The 23,393-nt window shown below is 40.9% G+C and overlaps 1 protein-coding gene and 1 non-coding gene across 2 annotated transcripts; one reads left to right on the top strand and one right to left on the bottom strand.

The window, feature by feature from the left end:
- Positions 1 to 2,035: 2,035 nt before the first annotated feature.
- Positions 2,036 to 22,105, top strand: golga3 (golgin A3). The gene is given in 26 exon segments (XM_032515108.1): positions 2,036 to 2,205; positions 3,394 to 3,670; positions 5,308 to 5,589; positions 6,493 to 6,605; positions 7,356 to 8,083; positions 8,807 to 8,915; positions 9,310 to 9,616; positions 10,108 to 10,310; positions 10,643 to 10,780; positions 11,000 to 11,055; positions 11,057 to 11,159; positions 11,252 to 11,620; positions 12,051 to 12,128; positions 13,060 to 13,323; positions 13,500 to 13,594; positions 14,404 to 14,620; positions 15,549 to 15,585; positions 15,588 to 15,691; positions 15,874 to 16,071; positions 16,227 to 16,343; positions 16,635 to 16,774; positions 17,421 to 17,553; positions 18,601 to 18,723; positions 19,029 to 19,193; positions 19,897 to 20,063; positions 20,200 to 22,105. Coding segments are annotated over 25 exon segments (4,590 nt in total). The 5' UTR covers positions 2,036 to 2,205; positions 3,394 to 3,516; the 3' UTR covers positions 20,390 to 22,105.
- LOC116690414 (small nucleolar RNA U3) lies at positions 19,382 to 19,598 on the bottom strand. The gene has a single exon (XR_004332254.1). It is a non-coding gene; the product is annotated as a small nucleolar RNA U3 (small nucleolar RNA).
- Positions 22,106 to 23,393: the final 1,288 nt, after the last annotated feature.

Below are 23,393 nucleotides of genomic sequence, written 5' to 3'. Positions count from 1 at the left end.
TATAAAAATATCATATAGTAGGTTCTGCAGTAGCAGTTCTGATCTGCTATTACATTTTATAGATTTATGTCTTTAAGAGAGACCCATCTCTTACTCAATTGCAAGATCTGATTTGCCCACATACCTTGGTCGGTGACATTAAATAAGGTGACTAAGAGTGGTATAAGCACACAGTTTGATTTTACTTAAAAGGGCAACTCCTTCAACCAGCCACACACACAATGTCAGATAAGCATCCAAGCTATTATCTCATGCACAACTCCAAATGTGACTGGACCTTTTGGCAAGCCTATGTGGGCAAAAGCAAAATGTTAAATAACCTACTTAATTTAGTAAATGCATAAAAACGCAGGGGAAGATAAACTATTTCCAATGGAAGGCTACTGGAAACACAGACTCTTTCCAGAGAAGGTTTATAGAGTCTTTTACATCAGATATCTGATGGCTTATTGCGTCATGGGTGGCAGAAACACAAAACAGTGACAGTGTCATTCTTGATACTACCACTAGATGGCACCAAAGTACGACAGTTTGAAATCCGACACTTTGGCTTTAATTATAAATAAGAAATGCATTAAAATGTTTGACTTAGGCTACCCTTGCCTTGCACTTTCATTTGAAAAAAATGCATCAAGAGTCTTAGTAGTTTACCTATATGTCATTTGACTGGAGACTGATAAAACGTAACACTATACACATTACACATGGATTGCTGTTTCTTGTCCGTAGGCTAGTGTCTTATGGGAGCACTGTTGAGAGAACATGCATCTGCATTGGATGGTGCATAGTTTTTGGGCATACAAGGATCCTGTTTTAGGCTATATACGTGCAGGTGGCAACCCTAAGAGTAGGGTATGTGGCTGGTATTAATGATCTATTACAGCCAGTCCTCATGTCCTTAATGTAGGCCTTTAGTTGTGTAGCCTAAACCATGGATACACATTTTGAGTTCAGTTTAGGGTGTCTTTTTACACATAATTATAAAGGTTAAATTTTGCACAAACAGCCAACAGTTGAGAACACACACACAAACACAGAGTGGAGTAATAATGATAGCATATTAGCCTATATAATTTAATTCAACAAATTAGCTTATGGCCGACAGTGACATGGTATTTATCTTAAAGGAGAATTCTGGTCAATTTCAACATGTAGCTCTGTTTTTTTTATTAAATGTGTAGTGTTGTCAGTAGCAAGACAAATGAAACCCATCGGTGTTGTCTACACTGAGTTATTCCCCTGCTAGAGTTAGCACCCAGCAGGCTTCAACAGGGCAAGTTTTAAATGTGTTTTTAGCCCATAAACATGCTCAAAATGCTATTACCAGTGTCTACCCATGTGCAGTTATTCCTTCCAAGTGAACACAGTGAATCTGACTGCTGGAGATGTGACAGAAAGGCAGAAAAGTTAAGAATTATTATGTTAATCCATACCTCTGTTTATTTCCTGTTTTCCGGTGAAGTCCACACTACTCGATTAACACAACCTTTATGCCTTTCTGTCACATCTCCAGCAGTCAGATTCACTGTGTTCACATGGGTAGGCACTGGTAATGACATTTTGAACATGTTTAGAGGCTAAAAACATGTTTATAACCTGCCCTGTTGAAGCCTGTTGGGTGCTAACTCTAGCAGGAGGATAACTCGGTGTAGACACCAACGATTGGTTTCATTTGTCTCGCTACTGCAATACACATTTAAAAAAAAAAAAACAGAGCTACATGTTGGAATTGACTGGAATTCTCCTTTAACTCAAATCCTCTCTGAAATCCAGTAGACTACAATCTCATTACATTGAGCAGTGACATTATTGCAGGTTAGCTGCAGGTAAACTGTAGGTTAGCTGCAGGTTGCCACTGCAGAAAAGTCATAGACAGTTAAAGAAAGTAGGGCGCCTCTTTTTTGACCATTGTGATGTCGGATGTGGTCAATGCTTCCGACAGATTTAACGTTACCAGTGCTAGTGTCCGTTCCATGTTATAGTTCGTGTAATAAATGCAGCATTGCGATATGCATTTGCGATATACGTCTTATAATTTTTTTTCTATTTAAAATCCAAACCTTGTGTGCAGACACGCCGTTTTCTGACCAGCTTTATTTGTTCTTCCAGATGTGATGTGATGTGTTCGCGTCCTCTGTTTCCCGTCGGACAGATAAGGGACGGAAACCAAACAGCCACGTAGTAAAAGGCGAAGCTCGCAAAAGGGTGAGCTTTTATTGTCTTTTGTTACATTTACCGAAATTGTCATTTTATAATTTACACACGGGGTTTTGTAGCATACTGACCCGAGGGAAGGTAATTCCTTGATTTATGTAATATCTTTGAGAAATCCCTCCTCAGCACTGGCGCTTGCGATTATAGCTAACGTTAGCGAGTTAGCAAATGTAGCTAGCTTGACAGCTTCCGTGGTAAACACATATAGCTAGCTAGCTGTCTCGCTAGCTTTAAGCCTAACGTTATTCTCTTGGTCATTTGCCGGTAACGTTAGAGTTTTACTAAACCCAGTAGAGTATAAAGGCCTCTACATGTACGGTTATTAATCCCTGTCACGTTGTTATTCCTTCTGAACTGGTGACTCCTGCAAGAAGAGCCTGTGAAACTGAACAGAGGCGAGCTGGAACGTCACAGGGTAACAACTCAGATACGTAGCATGCTAGCTAGCTAATTTAGCAACACCACCTCGGACTCAAAGATTATCATAAATATTTAAAGCATACGATAAATATGTAACTTTAAACTTGCAGGAGTTTTGAATAAAAACTCTTGCACCGCACTTTAAGTCCACAGCTGCATAAATTGCGCTGGTACTAAAGAGATAACCTATCGCCAGACTTATCTTAAAATCCATAAATGCGAACTGGGCCTGTCGACAAATGTACACAGGTTGCAAACATGGCTAATATGTGTCTGAATTGCTTGTGCAAAATTCGCCAGACTGCTTGAGACACATGTTAAAGGCTTGAATTGAAATGCCTGTTTACTGGTTGATATGGCTTATGTCTGATTAATCAGCAGCTTCTACCGACTTCTACAAATATTTAATTAGCTAGATCTGTTGTTGCCTTAGCTGTTGATATTCAAATGTTTTGGCCTGTCATATTTTTTAACGGAGTTTGTCGCATCTGTTTCTATGTCATAGGAAAATAATGTAATGTTAGTTGCTAGTTAATCTATATTTAACGTTACACAATCTACTTAACGTTACCAAGCAGCTTGTCAGCCCTTGACTCTAGCTTATGTTTAAGTTAAAGCAGGCTGTGTTGTTACATAATGTCACTATAGTTAAAGCAGATCACTTCTAAGGAACTACAGCATCTTCTGTGATGTATATTCATCTTTATAGTTTGTCATTCTCCAAACATGGGCTTCACATTAGAAATGTTCTCTCTTTAGTGCTGTTCAGACGTGTTCCTGGACACTGGGATGCTCCCAGCCGGCCTGGCTCTTAACAAGATGGTTTTGTGAGAAGTTGTTTCCGAAGGGGCACCAGCAGTATAGGGACTGTTCAGTTTCTTTATGGAAATGGATACTAACCAATCCGAAACAGCTCACGTGGAGGCTAATGCTTATCAAGGAGACCATGTTACAAAATCCAAAGTGGATGGTGAAAAACAATTGAAAGAACAAGGACTGGACAACACACAAGACCTCAAAGGGGATTTTCATAATGGTGAGTACTGATGCTGTCTTGATGGGAAACAATTAGGTTCAGTGTATATAATCTGTAATGTCCATCTGAATATGCAATGATTTTATATGCCAAAATTGAGTTTTCTGACTGGTGTGTGTGTGTATATATATAGCCCAACATCAGTGAACTAATGTCACAAAACATCAAGCCTGTTGTTATTTGTCAATGAGTCTAATCACACAGATATCAAAGGCATAGAAATTGTTTTGTCTTGGACATATTTGTAATCCAATCCAATCCAGTCAAACTTTATTTGTTAAGAACTTTAAAACAACCCAAATTGACCTAAGTGCCGTACAGAAAATACAAAAATACAACATTATAACATGAGTAAAAATAATACCTGCGTGATAAATGCAATTAAACTAAATAATTAAATGAAGTAAATTAAGTCAACATCTTACTAGGCGTCAAAGGCCATAGAGAAGAGGTGGGTTTTAAGACATGATTTAAAAACATTTGTTATACATATTTGTAATACATTTCTACTGGAATGACTGTCCTTGTGCTGTGCTTAGCTTGTTTCCAACTCTGATCTGTTGATCTGCAACGTTCTTCCCCCTCTAGGCATATTACTGGTAACACTTGCCATGCATGACACGTTTTGGTGGCTACTACAAGGCCTTGGGCCTTCTTCTGCTCTTTGAAGTGATGTGTTAGATAGCTGAACTGAATTCTAATTTATAATCTTCAAGGGGCTTATAGTCTACAGTGTTTAATGTTTATTTTAATTAATAAAAATCAATGCAACAGAGACCGATATTCCAACAGGTTATTTTCTCAAACTTTTTCATAAATCTTGACTAGTTTGCTTCGGACTGTGGGTGTGATTTGATCAGAGTTGTTTCACTGTGGCCTGGCAACATAAGCAAACAATCCCACAGCTGTCATCAGATTTTGATTAAGCTGTTGCTAAATTCTGATTGGTGCACAGACATATGAGACACCACTTCTTTCCAGTTAAGCCCTCTCGTTTTCAACGAGAAGAACACAGACAGCAAGCAGAAAGTCTTTTACGGAAAATAAGGTGTTCTTGTTCAACCTCATGGCCAATAGTTTGAAGCTGTTAGAGAAAATAGGATTTGGGGCCTTTACATGTGTTTGTCTTGAAAGATTTGTGCTCCTTGATACAGGAGTAGGTGCAGCTAAAGGGATGCATCTGTAGCCACATGCTGCATGAATGTTTCCAGCCACCTTTATCTCTTAAGTTATTGTAGTTTGACGGAGTTGCCCAGCCAGCTTGCTAATGGTGTTTTTCCATTAATGGGACCTGCTGGACTCGTTGGGCCTCGGTGCCCCGTCCTCCTTTTTCCATTGCAGATTAGTACGGCCTAACGTGTGAGGTGAACGTGGCTGGTTGTCATAGCAGGAAACTGCCATGACCACGCACGCACGCACACACACATACACACACATACACACACACACACACACACACACACACACAGAACGTGGAAAGTGTGTTGTTTTTTTATTCTCGGCATGTGGCTGTTTGCCAGAAGACAAATTTAGTTTCAAAAGAAGCAGCAAAAAACCCCACAGCTGGTTAAACTACTGCGGTTTTGTCAAGACCTGTTGCTAGCAATGATGGGCTTCTCTTCCTCCTTCTCTTTCAGGTGCTGTCAGTTTAGATGCAATGCCAAATGGAAACGGACTGGCAGAGGACTTGAGTGCTGCAAGGACGACCCATATAAATGGGTCCATGTCTCCGACACCCCCTTCCCAGAGCACCAGCTCCCCTGTCAACTCCCAGACCCAAGAGCCCTCCCCAGGTTTGGCTGCTTTACCACCCATGATGCTAGAGAAGTCTCAGGGGGCTAGTGCTGAGATCACGGTTCACAAGGGTGATTCATTGCAGTCCCTCAGACTCAGTATGCCTATGCAGGAGACTCAATTGTGTAAGCATAAACTTGTGTGGAGTGAATGCCCCCTGTATACCCGCCTGTATTTTAACCCCATTTTGCTGTGGGATGTTTTGCTTTTTTTGGCTCATGTACACATCTGTTTTAACTCCCTTTGCTTTGTCTGTGTATTATGTAAGCACAAGGGTTCAGTAGTACTTTCTTTTAGTTGTTTGAGTCTACCCCCTTTCCTCAACTCGCATAGACATTTGATTGCTTGATTAGAATTTGGTGTGGGTGCTTCTCGGAACACTGAATGGACTAATGACTGCATTTTGGAACTAATCCCTCTAGCATGTTACCTTGTTGGTGGCACTTGAAATTTCCTATAGCATCTCTCTTGGTTGCACATGAACATGACTGATCCAATGTCTACATTTAAGTCATCGCAATATTGGCAACACTAGCAGCATAGCTGTTGCAGTCATGACTGAGTTAAAGTTTTTCATATGCATGTACTCTAACCAAGGAAATGGGCTGATGCAGCAAAGGGTACCCATTAGATGTTAGCACGTACTGCAACCCCCAGATTGTTGCCTGCTCTAAAAATCCGCAGTAGTTGTCAGGTGAATGGTAACAATGTTGTTGTTAATGGAGAATGTGGCGGTGCAGTTTGTGGATTACGAGTCACCGTGGCTTGTACCTAAAACATGTTTCCTCTCCAGTATGTGAGATAGGAAACTTCAATTTGAATAATTTGTTTACGATTGCTGTGTGAGGACAGGATTCCAGGCAGCTTCATTCCTCACCATCAAACAACAATATAGTACAAGCATTGAATCAATAATGCAACTTACAGCTCATTGCTAGGATTCCACTTTTACAGTCCTATAAAACCAGGTCTTGTGTAAATAAAGAGCTCTAGTGTAGTGCTGCAGGTCTAACATACTTTCTCTTTAGCAAACCAGAAGCCCTCGTTGGAGATGGAGAATGAGGAGAAGATTCGCCTGGAGGCTCGCCGGCGTCTGGAGGAGCAACTCAAACAGTACAGAGTGCAGAGACATAAGGAGAGGGTGAGTGAATGGACTAACTGTCAGGTTATGGACAAAACAAACTCTTTTTCTATTTTTCCCTCAAAGGTCCTCATGTTTTCAAACCAGTTTCAGCAGCTTCTGCATCATTAACATGACATTTCTACCATTAGACAACTATCTATTTTATTGATGCCGAATATGTGGCGTTCAGTTTGTCCATGCTTATGGACCTATTTTCAGCTGAAGTTTTTTTTTTAACAATGTGTTTATTGTGTTTTATTTTACAAGACAATTCACAAAGAAATATTATCCCCTCACTCTTCTCCCTTACAAAAATACAAAGGTATCAAACAAGAATTGGTCTAAGTACACAACAAATATCGCAAGGTACCCAGAAACCAAATATACATTACTGTACTTTACACACAAGTTACATTTTCCAGCAAGACACTATAACAGAAAGGAAAAATAAATAAATAATCCAATCCAATAATGAATAGCCCTAATACATAGTTACACCTCCTGTAAAAAGTGTAAACATGCTGTTTTCTTGTAAAATGTAACCCAGAAGATAAACAGTTTATCAGGTATTGAGGCCACAGCTTTTCACTTTGAGGAAATGGTCAGCATTGGGGATTGCCCTATATTTGTGTTTTTGTTCTTCATAGTTTCTGTCATTGCTATTCCCAATTAAATATTTGATACTGTTTTTTTTTTTTAAGCTGAGCAACCTTGTTCTCGGTGTGTATCATATTGGCAGTACCATGGTTCATCGCTTTCTGTTTCTAGTCTCACCGCACCACCCCCAAGAACAGGCCATTCAGCACCCTGGACCCGGAGCTCATGCTGCATCCTGAGGGTCTACCCAGGGCCAACACTGTTGCCATGACAACGGAGTATTCCTTCCTGAGGACCAGTGTCCCCCGGGGTCCCAAACTGGGTAGCTTGGGAATTCCCCCTTCCAAGGAGAGAAAGTCTAGATCACCCCGGCCAAGCAAGATCCATTCATTGGCTGACTACAAGTCTCCTGGGAATGATCATAGTGGAGGAGGTGGAGCAGGAGGTGGAGTAAGAACAGCAGACAACACCATGAGCACCCTCCAGTCCACCATGAGCTCAGTGTCCACTTTGTCTGAGTTCAGTGTGACGTCGGAGGGTAGCCGACGTGAGACAGAGGTACAGCCCGGTGCTTTGCTCCAAGTCGGGGACAATGTCTCAGAAATTGACGGCAGTGAATCGGGAACAAGGCCGGGGAATGACGGCAACGATAGCGACAGCTCGTCCTACAGCAGTGTGTCTACCAGGGGCACAGTCGGGATGCTCTCGGCAGCAGTGGAAAGGCAGCTGGGGCCCTACACGGTGGAGGGGAGGGAGATTGCCCCCGAGGCCATGGGTCAGTTCCCCTCCCTGCAGGAGGTGCTGCAGGCAGCCAGTGAAGAGCAGCACCTGCTGGAGCTGGAGCGGGAGAGAGAAGGCCCCGCAGAGCCTCGCAGCCGCAGGGACAGCTTCTCCAGCAGGTACTTGACAGCATCAAATAGAGAAGGAAAGAAATAACAACAGGTGGAAAGTAACAAATTACTCATGTTACTGTAATTGAGTATTGTTTTTGGTGTACTTTTACTTTTTAAAGTCTGTACTTTTACTGTAAGTGTTTTTGTTTGAAGTATTGTACTTTGCTAAGTATTAAATCACATCTGTTACTAATTAAAAGAGTAAAAAAATAAAACTTTAATGTTAGTTTTGCAGCATTGCTTTGGCATAGTATTGTCAACAAAATAAATTTGGCTTTGTCCCCTCATCAGATTGTAAAATAAGGTATACAAGTATAAATTTAAAAACTTTTACTCTGAGTATATTTTGAATAAGCTACTTTTTACTTTTACTTGGGTAGGTTTTTATTCTGGTGATTTTACTTGTACTGAAGTAAAAGTTCATTAAAGTAATAGTACTTTTAGTAGATTAGTAGTAGATTTTTTTGTACTCTCTCCACCTCTGTAAAATAATGTCTACAATCGACAATTCTAGATATTAACTTTGTGTTTACGGCCAAATTTTAGCCAATATTGCATTGAGTGCTTGGTGAGAACTGCAGTTCCTCACATTGATTGCTGGAACTCACACTTGTTTGGCATTTGTGTTTGTTGCTGTAGATTACTTGAAATAATTAGTTGATTATGTAAATTGTTACAATTTTCTGTCAATTAACTAAATGACTAATCATCAGAGTACGTTTGTTGCAGTGTTTCTTTGGAGAGTTCAGTGATGGGCCATGATGATATGCTGCAGGTGTTGAAAGAGAAAATGAGACTGGAGGGTCAGCTGGAATCTTTGTCATCTGAAGCCAATCAGGTAATATAACATCTTGATTTCGCACTCATATTTTCCGTTCCTTTTGCACAAATCTCCCATCCATGAATATTTTGCACAGGAGAGGACCAAATAACATAAAACCATGAACATCATCTAATACAGTACCATTACAAACTACACCCTCGAAAATAGCATAGTCTAATCAACATGTCTTTCACAGTTTCATATAAAATAAGTTGTAAAGAATTCCCATGATAATTTGATTGTATTATACTGAAAGGGGTGGCTATATAATGCCATGTCATTTATCACAGCATTCAAAAAGATTCAATTTAGCGTAATGTTTTTTTCAATTTACCCGCCCAGATGACACTATAATGGAAACCAAGAATAATTGGGGTGTAAGTGCTGAGCATGCTGTCCTTTCCTCCAGGCTCTCAAGGAGAAGACTGAGCTTCAGGCCCAGCTTGCTACAGTGAATGCCCAGCTGCAGGCTAAGAAGGAGGAGGCTCAGCTCAGTCAGGTGAAGCAAAGCACCCTCACTACGGAGGTCACCACACTGCGGCAAAACTGCAGCCAGCTGGAGAAGGCCATGGTGGATCTCCAGGGCAGTCTGGAGAGCAAGAATGCCAGTCTTACTTCTCTGAGCAATGACCTGAAGGTGGCCGAAGACCAATACAACAGGCTTATGGGAAAGGTGGAGGAGATGCAAAGCACTGTAACCTCAAGAGACAATACAGGTGAGTGCCAGAGACCCAGAGAGCTGAGCGTAACAATAAATAGTCCACATCTCTAATTGTGCTTGGAGTTAATGAACACCCAATATGGAATGAAGGTGTGCGGCCAATTCAAGAGTGGTCTTGTGAGATTGGCATCTGGAGAAAAAAAAAAAAAAGTCATACAAACATTTTTCTAGATTGGATGTCTACACTAGGAAATGGGGAAGGTACTGGAGGTTTCTGGAGGGCTCCAAAGAAGCTATGTGCTATTAGAGACGTGTATGATAGGCTTGTGGGAATCATTTATACGCACTATATGTTTGTTTTGTTTTATAGTGTATCTATTTTGTTAATATGCTGTTGTATGGTCTTGAATATTGTAGATAATTTGTCATCTTTTCTTGATTTGTGTTCATATTTTTTGAACACCCGATACGATATTGGCAAACACCCCGACTTGGCACATTCACACTCATGTTAAAATAAGATGTTTTTGTCTGTCATGTTTGCAGTCCAGGAGTTGCGTCAGCAGATGGGTGGTCTACAGAGCCAGCTTCAACAGGTCCAGCTGGAGCGCAGCACCCTGCAGAGCCGAATGAAGACATCCCAGGCCGAGATTGACTCTCTTCAGCAGCTCAGGCAGTGGTACCAGCAGCAGCTAGCAGTGGCGCAGGAGGCAAGAGTACGACTGCAAAATGAAATGGCCAACATGCAGGTAAGGTTGATGCTAATGCTGTTGTTTTTCTATCAGGGGATTGACATTTGTAATATAATTAGGGACAGTTCACTCTAAGGTATAGGTCTAACTTGTATTGTCCCTTTTAAACTTAACTGGGCTGAGACCTCTGTTGTGTTTTGACTAGAATTTGTTCACAGTAAGGAGCTCATGCCTTTGAGAGGTGAATATGCTTCAGTAACTAACGATTAACTGTTTTATTTTTGGATACGATTTGCAAATGAATGAATAAAACATCCAACAAAAAGAAAGGGCTTGACATTTGTCAGACAAGAGCTGACATAACACTTTGTTTTTTTTATCTCGCCCAGGCTGGACAGATGACTCAGATTGGTGTCCTGGAACATCTGAAGCTGGAGAATGTGACTCTGTCGCACCAACTCACCGAAACCCAACACCGCTCTATCAAAGATAAAGAGCGTATTGCTGTTCAGCTGCAGAGCATTGAGGTACACTCTCCTCCAACGTCTCTTTCTGAATATGTCATCATCAGGTTTGTAAAGTCTGTATAGGAAACAACCAATACCTGTGAAGGTTTTATTTAGTTAAGGACCTTAGATAAAAGCAGGCTTTTTTAAATTACTAGCATTAAAATGAGGTATTATTGTTTTCGTGTGTTTCAATCAATCTGGCATATTGTGTAAAACCTTTTACTGTCTGTGACTTAGGCCGACATGCTGACCCAGGAAGCTGCTTATAAGCAATCCAGGATGCAAAGAACATGGTGGAGATGATCTGCAGCACAAACTGGAGGAGTTTGAGGATGAGCGAGAACGCTTAATTAAACTAGCCAACACAGCCAGCGCCCTGGAAAGGGAACTTGAGCAGGTCCTCAAATCATAGGTTTTCCACCTTGTATAGGCAGCCAAATTTGTATTGTACTCTACTCTAAACCGCCTTTCACACACTATCCCTCTTAGGCCAAGTTGACCCTTTCCCAGAAGGACGTGCAGCTGCAGTCACTCCAGAAGGAGCATCTGGAGCTGATGCGCCAGCTAACCACCACTCAGGAGAACCTGCACACCAAAGAGCAGTCCATCAACCAGCTGGAAGCCCGCTACCTGGAGCTGGAGGCCCAGCTTGCCGAGCTGCAGACAGAGAGCAGCGGCAAGGACGACAACATCCAGTACCTCCAGAACGAGAAGATTGTCCTGGAGGTGGCGCTGCAGGCAGCCCGCGCCGACAAGAGCCAACTCGATGACAACGCTGAGCGGCTCGGAGAGGATGTCCTGGTGGCTTCAGATATCTTGGATCAGCTCAGACAGGATGTCCAGGTCAAAGCTAATCAGGTATGATACAGGTGGGAGGTGGAAAAATGAAAACCAACAAAAGATATATGGCATTGAAATATAACCGGGATTGAACCATTACCAGTGACTTAACACCAAGTATTGACACTCCTTCATCATACTTCCATCTACATTTGTAGGGACACCTTGAGTTACATATGTTATGGTTAAAAACCTTCTCAGTCATAAGGTGCAGCAATTCGTTTGGCATAAAGCATTGTTGGAATTGCTGAGCTGCAAGTGACTTGGTTAGCCCTGGTCTTGCATTTCTAAGACTCCCTCCTTTTGTCACCCTTTTGATGAGAGTGTGTGTTTTCCATTCAGTTTAAGAAGTGAAATTCAAGAATTTCAAGTAGCACTTTGCATCCATTCTTTACCTCTCCACCACCACGGTGTAGTGAATAATGAAAGCCATTTGTTTTTGTTACAGATAGAAACTCTTCAACAAGAAAACAGTTCCCTGAAGAAACAAGCTCAGAAACTGAAGGAGCAGTTCCATCAACAGAAGGTAAGTCATCTCCTTTGCTTTTACAGTATATGTGACATTGTATACCACTGTCTTTTACTGAGTAGCGTGTGGTAGCCAGTGTAGACTGTAGACATGGCTTACATTTATAATTATTTTTTACATTATTTATAAAATCTGCCAGCTGGAGCTGTCGTGGGAGGATGTATTGTAGAGCCAGATGGCTGTCATCTCAGAAGAGTGCTGTTGGCACGCCTCGGTAGATTGAGCAATGATGGTTGCTGCTCATTTCGTATCCAAAGGCTGTAATAAAGAGGGTGGTGTTAATTGACAGAATGACAGAAATGTGAGTTGTATTGTATTGGACTCAAGTTTTGTAGACCCTTCAGACTCATGCATGCACATTCATCTTGGTCAATCAAAATGTACCAGTGGCTGTTTTCAGAAAAAGCTTATTTAGTGTATCTCTCGTTGTAAAGAAGAAAAATCTGCGTTATCAAGACACTATGTCCCCTCACTGCATCTGAAGTAACTTCATGAATGGAATGTCAGGGATGTGTGAGGTACTGTAGCATGACTGATAAACTACTTGTTAGAGATGTACAGGGTAGTGGGAAAGAGGAAATATGGGGTATTTAGATGCTTTGTTCATTTTTAGTTTGTAGAAAAGTGCTCAAGTTCAGGTTCTTTAAGGCACAAAGAACACAAATGTTGCTCTTTTCTTACTTTTCTGCATTGCAAGTTCACTCCTGTCTTACTTTTTTTGTCAATTGATATTTATATATATAGCTGATGCAGTGTGGGATTCAAATCCTGTTTTCAGCCCTCTCTTCTGCACTGTAGCTACATTGTGTTGTGGAAAGTATTTCACCTGCTCGCTTAGTGAAGAAAAATAGGAACATGACTACTTGCACTCCTTAAAAGGATAGAACGCTCCATTGGTTAATTAGACACACAGTTATTAACTTTACAGGTGATGGTGGAAGCCTACCGTCGGGACGCCAGCTCCAAAGACCAGTTGATCAGTGAGCTCAAGGCCACCAAAAAGCGTCTGTTGGTGGAGGTAAAGGACCTGAAGCAGGAGCTGCTGGGCATTCAGGGGGAGAAGCAGAAGGCCGAGCTGGAGCAGGCCCGGCTGCAGAAGGAGGTGGTCAGAGTCCAGGAGCAGATGAACAACATGGAGGCTCATCTGCAAGCCATTCAGACAGAAAGGGATCAGCTAGAAACCCAGGTCCAGGTAATTATACATCTTTTCATTTGGTCAATATTTCTTATTCAATGTAATTACAAAGTACCTTAACAATAAAAGTAGAGCTAATATGTAGGATGTAGTATAAGCAGGTGTAAGTAAACACCAAGTATAGTGTGAATCCTAATGTAACGTGAAGTATTCTGTTTTTCCTCCCACTCCAGTCGTTACAGTTTGATCACAGCCAGCTAGCAGCAGTGACTGAAGAAAACGAAGGCCTGAGGAAACAGGTGGAGCAAATGGAGGGAGAAGCCAAAAAGTGAGTCATCTGCTGCATAGAGATTTGGAGAGCTTGAATGACTACAACAATAATGACTTGGACCATGGTGCATATCTCTGTTATCAAGGGCTATTTATAAATATAAATAAAGGGCATTTCTTTTACAATTCCTGATCTCCACATAGACAAATAAGTCTGTACAGTCTGCACACCGTTATCTCAGGGCTGGGCAATATATCAATATTATATGGATATTGTCGTTATGGAACTAGATGTCGTCTTAGATTTTGGATATTGTAATATGCCATAAGTGTTGTCTTTTCCTGGTTTTCCAGACTGAATTACAGTAAAGTGATAAATCATTTTCTGAACTTAGCAGACTGCAGTTCTAATCTTTGCCCACTTAGTCGTACATCCACATCATTGATTTATCTAAAGTCCCATTGGTAAAATATTTTGTGAAGGGGTGCCTGGGAAGCTCACCTGCTTGAGAATGCGCCCCATGTGCATGGACTCAGTCCTTGCCACAGTTGCCGCATGTTTGATTCCGACCTTTGGCCCTTTGCAGCATGTTATTCCCCCTCTATCTTCCCTTTCGAATCTTCAGCTTGCCTATCATGTAAAGGCATAAAGGCCCAACAAATAACCTTAAAAAAAAATAATACAGTACATACAGTATATTTTGTGGAAGCACCAATTGTCAACCCTACAATTATTGTAGCAGTATTGTCATTGAGGTATTTGGTCATGGATACTACATCTTGTGTTGATATGTATGCATGGTCTGCTGTCAGAGCAACCTGATTTCATGGACATGTTTACCTTAATTTCTTATCTCCATCTAATAGGGCCATCTCAGAGCAGAAGGTGCGCGTGAAGCGGCTGGGGACAGATTTGACCAGTGCTCAGAAGGAGATGAAGGCCAAACACAAGGCCTACGAAAACGCTGTGGGCATCCTGAGTAGAAGGCTCCAAGAAGCTCTGGCTGACAAGGAGACGGCCGAGGCAGAGCTGGTCAAACTCAAGGCCCAGGTGTCGGATGGGGAACACAGCCAGGCCTTACAGGTGCTGTATAAATCTGCCAGACGTTTGCCGTTCCATGAAGAATTCACTGCTACAATATATAGTTTGGTGTGAAGTTTCTGGCTATTAGTATAAGGAAAGGCATCAATGTTAGTAGTGCTGGGTAGTATGACCAAAAATTTATATCACGATATTTTTCAAGATTCTGGCGGTTTCAGGGTATTTTCTTTCTTTTGCGTGACTGGGTCTTTATATAGGTTTACAATGGCTTATTTTACTGTCAGTGTTCAGTATTGTCAGAATATAAAAAGAAACATTTCAATCAATGTCAAGCTTTGATTACTAAAGGGTTCGCTTGGCTCCACAACATGTACATGCGTTATTGTATAGACATATAATATTGCATATATATATACAATAACGTTATATGAAGGGGCGCCCAGATAGCTCAGTTGGTAGAGTGGGCGCCCATATATAGAGGTGTACTCCTCAATGCAGTGGGCCCGGGTTTACCTCCGACTTGCGGCCCTTTGCTGCATGTCATTCCCTCTCTCTCTCCCCTTTCATTCTTCAGCTGTCCTGTCTTTAAAGGCCTAAAATGCCAAAAAAATAACGTTGAGAATGAATGAAATCTTTACAGAATTTTTTATTGTGCAAAATACAAAGTAGTTAAAAACAAGGTGGAGGCTGGGTGTGTGGCCTTGACCAACTACCAACTCTTGTTTGAATGCCATGACGTCTCTCTCATGGGGGGGGGGGGATTCTCTCTGGGTGGGCAAAACAGAGAAAACGGAGGTAACCTTGCCCCTTTTGACCTCATAAGGAGCAAGAGTCCAGATTGGCCCATATGAGCTATTCCTTTTTCACCTTTTTTTTTTAACATACAGATATTTGTCATTTCATTGTGAATTATACTTAATAATTGCACCTGTTGACTTAACTAAAACATATCTTTTTATTTGTCATGCAGGAGAAGATTAAGGCTTTGCAGGCTGAGCTGCAGGCTGTTGCAACAGCAAGACGATGCTAGAGAGGGAGCTGCAGGAAGTGATCACCCTCACCTCCACCGAGCTGGAGGATTACCAGGAGAAGGTCATGGAGCTCGAGGATGAGGTGAACAATCATTAGTTTGTGTCAGTATGTGGAGGTTTTTGAACAGAACTGCTCTTTACGTCTAGAGGGAAATGATTGTTTCCTGCATTTGATTGCAGCCCTGTATAAGGAGTATGTTTACACTTCTATCATCATTCAGTTCATCTGTTATTTTGTATTGATGACATGAATTGATTTCACAGCTTCAAGAGTCCCGATGCTTCAAGAAGCGGATTCGAAAGTTGGAAGATGCCAACAAGAAGCTAGCACTCGAGCTGGAACATGAAAAAGGGAAATTGGCTGGATTGGCACAGTCCCACAACACACTACGAGAGCATTCTAACATTTTAGAGTCTGCCTTAGCTAAAAGAGAGGCAGATCTTGTCCAGCTCAACTTACAGGTAAAAAAAAAAAAAAAAGAGTTTCCTTCTCATAATGTTGATTACCCCTGTGTTGTAAAGTGCTCCTGTATACCAGAATAGAAACATTTGGTTTTGAAATCATGCATTAAAAAAAAGTAACAGAACCTTGTTTTCCCATTTATCCTTTTTTACAGGTTCAAGCTGTTCTGAAGCGTAAAGAGGAGGAGGACCAGCAAATGAAGCAGGTGGTTCAGACTCTACAGCTTGCCTTGGAAAAAGAGAAAACCAAAGTCAATGACCTGAAAGAACAGGTAGGAGCTCTCGTACATCTGAATGCAATATGTTCTTCTTTTTAAGTTGAAATGCCAACTCATCGTTTTCATTTTGCTTTTCAAAATTAAATTCCAAAGAGTCTGTCACTTGAATTTGAATATATTTAAATATTTATTTTGAGACCATTTGCTTGGCACAATAAGAATTCTACAAGTTCATCAGCTGAATTGCAACATGGATAGCCAGTCAGGTAGCTTTTCTGGAGCATTTGATTTTCCGGGGGTTTGTCTCGGGCTGTACTGGTGTGATCCTGACGATGTGTCCTTTAGGTGGCAGCAGCAAAGGCTGAAGCGGCCCACAGCAAACGGCACTACAGGGCGGCTATGCTGGAGCTGGCGGAGATCAAGAAGGACCTGCAGGCCAAAGAGGACCTGGTCAAAGCTATGCAGAGTGAATCCCACAAACTACAGTATGTGCATGTATTTGATTTAAGATGGGGTATCTTCAACAGGCGGTTCTGGACCCTTAGGGAAGTCACTGCAGGGGAAGCCACTGAGTTACTGTTTTATTTTTTTTAAACAAAACCAAAAAGGTAATATACTGTATGTCTGAAAATATACATAAACATGGGTCCAACATATTATATATGGCAAAGATAAATTGGCCCAATTGTGATTTATTTTTTATTTGTTTATATTATTTACAAAAATTGACCGGCTACTGTAGGTAAGGTAACCTTCTGCAGATACATTTTAGCTTAAGGATTCACTGTACTATACGTATGTTTAAAACATGATGTATGAATGTGAATATTGTATTGCATAAATTTGAATACCTTAGTATTGTATGCACAATGTGTGTAAAGGCTTTAGGCCGCCCAACACATTATTGTAGGCCCAGTTTAATTTGCGACTCAATTTTATACTATATGTAGTAGGGGGTCCCTGCACTGTCTCCCTTTCAGCTAAAGGGTCCTTGGCCTATAAAATGTTGAAGCCCCCTGATTTAAGAATAAGTTAACTTTAAGCATATGCCTTATTTTTAAATCGAACATTGTGTTGCAAAATCTGCAGCAGTTGCACAGTAAATCATTAGCAACCATTTATACTTTGCAGGGCTCAGGATGAGCTGCATGCTCAGGAGGTTTCCAGGTTCCAAGAGGAGCTGGCTGAGGCCCACTCCCAGCTCCAGATCCTCCAGAAACAACTGGACGAGGAACTGGCCAAGCAGCCGCTCACTAACCAAGAGGTCAGAGACTGACTGGGGTATCTAGCTGATCATGATAGTGGTAGTTTAAAGTGCTCATATTCTGCTCATTTTCAGGTTCATAATTGTATTTAGTGGTTATATCAGAATAAGTTTACATGGTTTTTTAAATTGTTACTAACACGAAATCTTTTTTACTGCCATTGCTCTCTGAGCTCAGTAGACTTCTCACTGTACGTTGAGCGCCTGTTCAGTAGCAGGTAAGGACTCTCCAATCGTAGCATTGTTGGGGGTCGGCACTGACAGTAGCTAGGTAAGGACTACTGAGCAAAGCAGAAAGGGGCATTGGTAGCTGAGTGGCAGGTGGCCCTGACAGTACCTAGGTAAGGACTACTAGCCAGTCAGAAGCAGAGTATGAGGGCCCTGACAGTACCTAGGTAAGGACTACTAGCCAGTCAGACAGCAGAGTATAGGGCCCTGACAGTACCTAGGTAAGGACTACTAGCCAGTCAGAAGCAGAGTATTAGGGCCCTGACAGTACCTAGGTAAGGACTACTAGCCAGTCAGAAGCAGAGTAGGAGGGTGTGCCACGCTAGCAGCTAGGTGAGCATTATAACGTGTGTTACAAAGTAACAGATGTTTGTCTCTGAAGTAAAGGCTGGACTACAGTGTAGCTGTTTGGAGCAGTTTATGAACATTGTTTTCTGTTGGAGATGGTAGGTCCCTTTGGGGGGGGGGGGGGGACTTTGGGCCCTATAACATGCACAAAAAAGACACAATAAACAGAATAAAGGAAAGGGAAAAAGCATAATATGAGCAGTTTAAATATTTGACAATAAGAACCCATGGTCATCTATCTCTGGTATGACGGACACATGCAGTATGTTTGATTATATTTAAAATTGATATGATTCATACTATTTAGCCTGAATTGATTATATCACATCATTTGACTGTGTACTCCTTTTATCATTGTCCTGGGATTTCATGAAGAGTTTTAGGCTTCCAGTTCTCTAATATCTGTTTGAGCCATCGCTTGTTGTTCATGACCATCTCTGTGACACTGATGTCTAACATTAACTGGCTCAGGTTGAGGACCTGAAGTGGGAGGTGGAGCAGAGGCAGAGGGAGATTGAGGCTCAGAAGCAGCAGCTGGAGCTGATGGAGCAGTGTCAACACAGGGAACTGGACAACCTACAGAGAGCTCTGCAGGCAAGTATTCACTTAATTGTAAAAAAAAAAAGAATGGACTAAGCTTACTACCTAACTAGATGTAGATGATAACTTATGTTGGATTGCAGGGACCAACATATGTCCATGTTGCAAATTGCATGTTTAAAAAATCGTTAATCAAAATAAAATGTCACTGTATTTACAAATGCACAGAATTACTTTTTTAAAAGTGAACAGTGTCTAGAGGGAGGCAAAAGGGTAAACTGAGCACTGCGGTTATTTCTGTACAGTATGTCACCTCCACCTTCCCTTTTATAACTTCCAAAGATTCCTCTCTGTCTCAGAACATCAAGGTGGAGCTGGAGTCGGTGCAGGACGAGCTGAACGGCACCAGGAAGGACAAGTTCATGCTGCAGGCCAAAGTGTGTGAGCTGAGGAACAGCATGAAGACTGTCCTACTGCAGAACCAGCAGCTCAAACAGGACTTCAAACAGAGTCGTCTAAGGAAGGTAAGGCGTCTCATTCCTCACTCTGAACGTTCTAGTGCTTTTTCATAGGCTTTTCAGCCACAACACCCTTTTTACATTTTGGGGAAACCTACTCGTAGACCGGTCGGGCTCAAGTGTTAAGTCACTCTGTCTTGGCAAGAAGGCTTTCAGATACTTTGAATGTTTATTTATTTTTTATTTTTATGGCTTCCACTGTGATTATATTCCCTTCCTCAATGATCCATAAAGAAGTAAAGAAAGATCATCAAGAAAGGAGAGCGTATGAACTGAATCATTGCTCTCTCTATCCGCTCCACGCTCCGAAAGGACTATTGTGACTCATCGTTGAGTTAGTGAGACCAAACACTTTACAAACACATTTTTTAATTCAACAACTATAGAAATGAGCACTGAAAGACTAATCTTGATACTTTGAATATTAACATTTAGTTGTATAAATATCTCCTACTATCGTACACAATTTGAAAACATAACTGAAGTAATTGAAAAATAGCATGTCAGTGTTTTTAGCATTATACAAGGACAGCAGTGAGATCTGGCTATGTTTTAAACATCTGGCATTTACCCAGTCATTTCTATTAGTAATGCTTAAAAAACAAAAAGATTTAAAGTCCAATGTTTTCAGTTTAAATCAGTAAAAGAAATGCCTAAGCTAAATAACTACTGCAAATGCATCCCTGAAATAATGGTGTTGTTGGAGCAGCAGCGCATGGAGCTGAAGAGTGAGGGGAACCCATCCAACCCAGTGACACCAGTAAAGATACCTGACTGCCCAGTGCCGGCCTCCCTGTTGGATGAGTTGCTGAAACCATCAACGTCTGTCAACAAAGAGCCCCTCAACAACCTACACAACTGTCTACGGCAGCTCAAGTGAGCCTATTGTTCTAACCAAAGGACTTTGTTAACATGATCCCCGTACAGACGTGAAGTTTTCTGTTGTGTAATGCTGAGGAGCTGTCCAAATGCCAGAATACTTGTAATGTTTTCTTTTTTCTCTCTCTCTCAGAGAGGAGATGGACAGCCTCCAAAGACAGATGGAGGAGCACACAGTAACCGTACATGAGTCAATGAGCTCATGGACAAACGCAGAGGAGGGACTGGCTCAACTGGAGCTGGAAAACAACATCTCCAAACCATCAGCGCCGCTCAACATAGTGGTAGAAAATAACAATGAAGCAGAACAGCAGCAGTCATAACAGAAGAACTTTTCTCAGGCCGTTCGAGGGAGAGTGGAGTTTTATCCACAAAGGCACTTTTCAGCCCCGAAGTCCCTTTTCTCTTTTCTTAACAATTGCTGCCAACATTTGGCATTCTCCCATCAGCACAGAAGTGCTTTCGCAGAGTAATACTTTATATACCATAGCTTTATTCTTTTCTCTTTATTTGACAGCTGTTATATATTTGTTATGCTATTGTCACATTTATTTATTTTGAGTTAATGAATTAGAAATCTGACAGCTTCTCAAGAGGATCCCCCATCCTTAGTTTTGTTATCATACAAACATGATCTAGTATGGACTGTTTAACTAATCCGTTTTTCCCCTGTTTTGTTGTCTAAAAGTGATTTAGTCACCATTGTCTTTGTAACAATGAAATCACTGGCTTTGAATGCTGCAGTATGATGGCTGACATTAATTCAGAAAGTGGTTTTGGTGACACCAGACTGGCTATGAACTGTTCTTCCATTTCTTTGTGCCTGTGTACAAGATGAGCAGTAGCTCATCTATGATTTAACTGGCGTGGTTACACATCCACATGGTTTCTAAGCAGTTGATGATGAAACATCATTCCTTTTCATGAAGTTAAAAGTCATGCATAATTGTGGTCAGTTTTTTTCGTATTGCCTCTTGTTAAAATGCAGTGTTTCTTAAATTTGTTGTAACCATATCACCTTGGGTTCTTACTCTTAAAAACATGAATCTCAGTTATATGTGAAGGTGTTTTGTCTAGCATGGACTGCAGTAATTGGTATGCAAAAAAGCCTTAAGCAATCTTTAGTATGCTGTAAAGTACTATGTTTGAATGAGCATATTTCTGCTGAGGGTGTGCAAGATGTAATACGTTGTATTGTATGTGTGTGCAAATCCTTACTGAAGATGGGTTTAGTGTTAAAAAAAAAAAAAAAAAAAAAGGAAAAGTGGGTCCCATCAACTGACATTGCACACTAGATCAAAAATGTAACTGACGGGAAGGGAAAGTTTTACAATGAAGCAGAAATCTTACTACTTCTAACAGCAGGTGCAATCAGATGTGTTCATTTTCTGTTACATTTGGTACATATTGTATTTACTAAAATTGACTACCACTGAATCAGATGTTCTACTTGTTTTATGGCTGTTTCATAGGTATTGGGATAAGTTAATTGTTTCCAGAGCTTAATATATAAATTCTTTTCCTTTTTTGTATGATTTGTAAAGTCATAATTGTTTAATAGTGTAACAAAGATAAAAATATCAAATGCATACTATAAATCAAAGCCAATAGTAATTCTGGTACAGCTGAACTAAAGTGTCAGTGTAAAGGGGTCATTGAATGGTTCAGTCACTTGTGTAACTGTGCTGCAGTTGCTGTGCTGGTGCTCATTGCCACACTTTTTTTTTTTGCATCCTTCATTGTAATTATTATAAATTTCCAAAGGGACAATACATATTTTGAGGAGAATGCGTACTGAGGCAATTAACAAATATATTGATATACTGTGTTCTGAAAAAAAATCTTCCAAACTACCTTTCACTTTAACGTTAGGTAGTCTGTAATAACATTTGCTTTGGCGCCAGCGCACAATGCATATGCTCAATACCTGGCTGTATCTGCTTTTTATTTTTCAAAGGTTGGAATTTATTCATTCCTGTTTTAACATTTGTGTTGGGAGATGTGATTGTATTTATCATAAAATTGCACTATTCATCTGTTTTTGTAGTCTATGCTCATTCATTATATGTTGTCGACGCAACAAAGATTTGATAAAAATGTCCCAAGTTCTGTCTTCCCCTCGTTTAAGGCGTACTTTTGTTCAGGCACTTAGTTAGACTGAAACGGGTCCTCTCACTCTGCATTTTGAAACCATCGCGGTGAGAAGAAGAAGAAGACACACAGCACAGTAACGTTAGCCGGGGAGAGAGGAGGAGGTGGGCATGACACTATTAAAATTATAATATTTACCAGTGCTTTACAGTTAACTGCGATAGATGTGTTGTTCGGTAAAAATACAAAAAACCGTTGTTACTGTACGTCATTGCTAACCGGTGGCTTGGGTGAATAGCGTCTCGCCTTGCTAACTGTCTGTCTTGCTAAGAGGCGAAGTAGCTAAGGGACACCGTAGAGAGAAGGTTCTTAAAGCGAAGACAACCCCGACCGTTAGAGAGTAGCCTTGAGTTGAATTGAGTAGCTAAAGGACGTCACTTTAATTGTCTTTCCTTCTTTAACGGACGGTGAACTGTTTGTGGGAATGATTGCTTTCAGTGTCTGTACGACCATAGACATATAAAGAGTAGACGCCGCATCGACCGCTACTGAGCTGCCAATGCGGCGTCTACTCTTTATATGTCTATGTGTACGACTATCTTGAGAAACGTCACGTCTTGCTGTTGGCTGGCCTCTCATATGCCTGATTGAATTGGCCGGCAAACGTGAAACTGTGCCAACACGAAAACATTTTAGCATTGTCTTTGTACCGGCAAAAAAAATCCACCAATATGTTACTTGCATTTATTTTAAATAGGTAAATGTGTTAATCATAAAAACCTAGACCTGAGTTTGCTAGGTTATCGTGTTTGGATTAGCCAGTCGCGGACAGCATGATGCTACGTTCAGGCTTTCGGGAAAGTACGTAAACATAAGAGACGTCCTCAAAATACAATTGTAATTATTTGGATTTTTGTTTTGTTTTTATCATCGAGGAGTGATGAACCCAGATATCCATTCTTTCATAAACACGCGTTCAATTATAGAAGAACATGTAGGAAATATAACGTTACAACTCAGTTTTGTGTGAATGGAATGAATTGCCATGCACAACTCAAGAAAGAATAGCTTTTGTTTTTGCTCTGATATTGCTTTAAACAGCTAATGTTACGAGTAGTTTGCTATTGATCGTAACTTCATGCACATGCAAATTAGTTGCATACTGTGTTAGCCTCAAGGACCAGCAAGTCATTTTGACTGATGTTTTATGTGAGTATTATAACTGACAATATACGG

This window comes from Etheostoma spectabile, chromosome 5 (genome assembly GCF_008692095.1).
Source record: "Etheostoma spectabile isolate EspeVRDwgs_2016 chromosome 5, UIUC_Espe_1.0, whole genome shotgun sequence".
NCBI classification, from domain to species: Eukaryota; Metazoa; Chordata; class Actinopteri; order Perciformes; family Percidae; genus Etheostoma; species Etheostoma spectabile.
Note: the sequence above shows the minus strand (reverse complement) of the source record. Positions and strands in the feature narration are given on the sequence as shown.